The sequence below is a fragment of the Apium graveolens genome, unplaced genomic scaffold (genome assembly GCF_009905375.1).
Source record: "Apium graveolens cultivar Ventura unplaced genomic scaffold, ASM990537v1 ctg1477, whole genome shotgun sequence".
Classification (NCBI taxonomy): Eukaryota; Viridiplantae; Streptophyta; class Magnoliopsida; order Apiales; family Apiaceae; genus Apium; species Apium graveolens.
In genome coordinates, this window is record NW_027417255.1 from 20,976 (window position 1) to 25,600 (window position 4,625).

A 4,625-nucleotide genomic window follows, 5' to 3' on the forward strand; every position below is an offset into this window, starting at 1 on the left:
TGTCGTTGATATGACACAGCCATCCCAGCATGTGTCTCAGCCACCCCAGGCTATTGCCTCATCTAGTAGGCCCGCAAAGCTTGCATCCCGCAGGATGAAAGAGGAGAAGTGGAGTATCACTAAGAGTCTCAGCATGACAAAGAAGAATGCTATATATTCAGATTGGGGATGGGGCTTTGGGATGGCGCCGAGGAATCCCGGTGGTCTTAGTATTCAGGACTATCACGTCCATGCATCAGCTATGCAGAGTCTGGCTCCAGGAACATGGGTTGATGACAGGATCATATACACTTATATGGTATTGTTCGTTGTCTAATATATTTTAGTTTTTGCATTTATTTTACTTGTTGCATTAATTTTACTTGTTGCATTTATTTTACTTGTTGCATTCATATATACTTGCAGGGATTGCTAAGGACTCGGGATGAGGAGATTCACACTAGAGGTATATGGGAGAGGAAACCCGTCTATTATTTCATGGATCCCTACTTCATGGTTCTTGGGAAAGGACATGTGAAGAAAATCAGAAAAGCATCGAGGGTCGGTGGAGATACATTGCAGAGGGCATGGAATAAAGCATTACGTAGCTTTACCGGGTTTTCCAGTGCTACTGTTGGTCCTTCCATTCTCGAGGCGGACTACATATTCATCCCATGTTGTGTCGGAGATGTGCATTGGGTTTTGTTCATGTTCGGTACTAGACAATTTGAAGGTCTTATCATAGATTCAATGAATGACGAGCCGGATTATCGTGAGGATATACGAGTGGTGGTATGTTCCTCTACTATTACTGTCTTCTATATAGTTCTTACCAATTGTATATTATATTCATTCTCGGATCATAATTTCATTGCAGTCATGGTTGTTGCCGAGGCTATTGCATATGGTACACCCAGTCGAGGGGCTTGACCCTACTTCAGCCGAAGTCCTAGCTCTACCGTCCAGGCCAAAGCAACGAAACTCTAATGATTGTGGTGTTTTTGTTATTTTTGAGCATTTTGGGTTGTTGTGGATTTTGGTGGAATTTGGTGGATTTTGGTGGAATTTGGTGTTGTAGGTGTTGGGATTTTGGTGGAATTTTGTGGCTGCTCTATTTTCAATCTACAAAAAAACAATTTAATGGCCCCAACCGCGGAAAATTTCCGCGGTCCGTCTACAGCCCAACCGCGGAAATTTTCCGCGGTCCATCAGTTTTGTTTTTTGCCCCTGAAAACAGAGCAAAAGACAGGGGAAACAGAGTATGTGCAAAATAATCTTCTGTTGAAATTGCTTAATTTTTGGAAGTTAGTCCTAAACTAACTTCCACTAATCCAAACTACTCTCAAAAGTCTTAAAATATGGTAATGAGTGATTTTAAAAAAAAAATTATTTTTTTTCATTTTTTACGTTAAATTGAAAATTCCTTAAAAAAGTCAACGGAAGTCAACGCTTGTCCAAATATTGAAAAAAACTTTTCAATACATTTCATAACAATTTGTAATGTATAGTTCGACTTGTAAATTTTAATTTTCAATCTCAAATTTTTAGATACACTTTCAATCTCAAATTTCATACTTTAATTCATAGAAAATTCATATAAAATTCAATGAAAATACATGGATTCGAATGAAAATTAGACGATCAATACAATCCACTAAATTTTATGAAATATATTGGTCCTAACCAAAAATACCTAGTATATTAGAAAGACCACCGGATAACCGGTGTTGAGCAACTCCTTGCGTAGTATCCACGAAGCATGCAATATGGTAGAGAACAAGTACACAACCATCACGGATATGGACTTCCGTAAGTTTCCAAGGGTAAGGGTTGGATTCGTTCCAAATGGTAACCGGAATCGTATTCGAGCCATCGTAGAGACGAAATCTTGCAAAACATGTCCCGCGTTCCCTCTCCGTCCCTCCCGTTAGGTGTGAAACCCAACCCTTCACATATTCGATGCGTATTTGGTCCATATTACAACCCTCACGAGGCCTCAAGTTTACAATATCGGCAATCCGATCACATTTAACAAGCTTACCGCCATTCCATCCGGATTTTTTCCATTTTCCATCGGGCGTGTTGTTGCCCAAATTCAAGATCGGAAGGAAGTACGGATCCGGATGAGAGTTCACCAATCTCCACGGTTCAGTACCCTCCATCCAATTGCATGCCTCGATCCAATTTTTGGCCCTATAAGCCTCCTCATCGGGTGGGTACAAGTCCGTTTCCTCTTCCTCCACATGGGGCGGCTCGTCATTGTCCACAAGGGGCATCAAATCGGCACATGCATCTTCCATCTCACTAAAGGTTGGTGAGACCACATCTTCCTCGTCATTGTCCTCATACCACGAGTCGCTTGGTAGGGAGTCCGAGAATGTGTTGCTAACGTGGGAAACCGAATCACAACTATGATCGGAGTTGTTCTCACCACTATACTCGCTAGTCATGTTACCTATCACAATAAAACACAATTATATGACAATAATTGGCAATTATATGACAATAAAACATAACAAAAAAGAAAGCAATGTTAAGCACTTAAAATTGAAATCCATTTAAAGATTACAACATTCGGTTACAAAATGGTACACCACTAATTATATTGCGATTCTTGAACATTTTTAAGATCTTCTAGTCTACTAGCACACTTCCTTTTATCATGGCCTTCCATTTGACAATAAGTGCACCTTCTTGGCGGCTTCTCCTTTTTACCAATCGATTCTATTGGACTTTTGAAACGAACGTCCTTCTTCCTCCCTTTAGTTTGGGACATAATAGGGTCAAGAATTATTTCTTCATGAGCACTTGCATTTGGAGCTTGCGAATTGCTTTCGTAAGATTTAATTCCATCAACGCTCATTTTTTCGAGAATTGGTATTTCTCGATTCATCACTCCAACGGCATAATCATACCGTTCCTTGGATGCAATGCTACTTTGATAAAAACTCATGGTTAACATTGTCATGCTATTAAATCGATCGGTTGAGGTCATCTCATGACTTTGTCCAACATCCAAATTGTAAGGCAACACACCATCAACTCTATTGGCATGCATTGTCCACCTCCGGTTTATGTAATACGGGGGAATTTCCGAAACCCGTTTCTTAGTGAAGACCGCCAATAGGTGTCTACAAGGTAGCCCCGAATGTTCAAGCATTCTACACGTACACATTCCCAAAGAGCTTGCTTTCTCGAATGCCACAAAATAAACATTTCTTCTCGTAGGCTCGGACATGGGCCTATAACAACTATAGTACGTATAAACATCCCCCATTCTCTCCCCTTCTTCACTAGCTCGTCGATCTTTTTCAACAAAGTATTTTGAAGACTCGACCAATTCATCTTGAAATCTTCTAAACATTTCCTTAGTGTAGATACAAGAAGCATGATACTCCAATGTGGTATGCAATTTCATAGGACGTTTTAGATTAATGGTAATCTTCTTCCTTCTCCCTCATGAATTGCCTTGCCAATGCTTTTTGGGCATTTTCAATGAATTCCTTCAAACCCGTTGCCGAACTCACATACTTATCAAAGAAAGAATTCATCCCCTCACTCCTCGATGTACTATTTTGAAACGCCGAAAATTTATTTCTAGTATATGCAGGAATCCACTTGTGCTTCAACTCATATAACCCCTTTAACCATTTATGATCTTGCAAGTGATACTTTTCCACAAACGACGCCCATCTAGCTTCAAAAACACATTCGGTGAGAGATTTATAAATGCAATTGTTGAAGTCCGTCTTGAATTCCGGAAAAGCCGAATAATAATGAGCTAATTTCTCCGGGAATTTTTGACTAATGTGCCAAGAACACAATAAATGGGTAGTATTCGGGAGTACAACCGCAATAGCACTTGCCATGGCTTGATCTTGATCCGTGATTATAGTCAATGGAGGATTATTCCCCACACCTTCAAGCCAAGTACGAAGAATCCACTCAAAAGTCGACGCGTGTTCATCCCGCATCAATGCAAACCCGAAAATTACCGATTGATAATGATGATTGACACCGGTAAATGGGACAAATGGCATTGCATACCTATTTGTCCGATAAGTGGTATCAAAAGCCATAACATCGCCAAAATTTTGGTAAGCCATTATACATCTTGGATCAATCCATACTAGACACTTCAAGCGATTCTCTTCATCGACTTCGGTCCTAATAAAATATTTAGAACCACTTTCTTCATTCAACCTATGCAACAAGTCCAACCCCGCTTGGGCGTCACTAATCTCAAACCTTTTCATCCTCCTGTCTCTTAACACATTCCTAACATGTTGAACATTGAAACCAACTTTGTCATTACCTCCATGAATGTTACCAATCACATTCATCACTTTACAATTACGAACCCCCGAACCATAAAGCGTTTTTATCAAACTACGGGTCGCGGTGTTGACATGTCTTTCTCGTTATACCAAATTCATCTTACTAGGGGAAACAAGACCGTGGTTGTGTACCAATTCAAGGCTAGTTACCTCCCAGTGACGTTTTTTCTTTTGATAATTGACATACATCCTCACCTTGCACTCGCTTTTAGGAAGAACCTCTCTACGCCGTTTATTTTGACTACTCTCGGCGACGACACTTTTTCCATAAAGCCTACAAACATATAAACGACCATATATCTCGTTGTC

At 40.2% G+C, this 4,625-nt stretch overlaps 2 protein-coding genes across 2 annotated transcripts; both read right to left on the reverse strand.

The window, feature by feature from the left end:
- Positions 1–2,575: 2,575 nt before the first annotated feature.
- On the reverse strand, positions 2,576–3,397 carry LOC141699899 (protein FAR1-RELATED SEQUENCE 5-like). The gene has a single exon (XM_074503702.1). The coding sequence runs from the start codon at positions 3,395–3,397 to the stop codon at positions 2,576–2,578; it is 822 nt and encodes a 273-aa protein (XP_074359803.1).
- Positions 3,398–3,410: 13 nt separating this feature from the next.
- LOC141699900 (protein FAR1-RELATED SEQUENCE 5-like) lies at positions 3,411–4,322 on the reverse strand. The gene has a single exon (XM_074503703.1). The coding sequence runs from the start codon at positions 4,320–4,322 to the stop codon at positions 3,411–3,413; it is 912 nt and encodes a 303-aa protein (XP_074359804.1).
- Between the last annotated feature and the right edge of the window lie 303 nt (positions 4,323–4,625).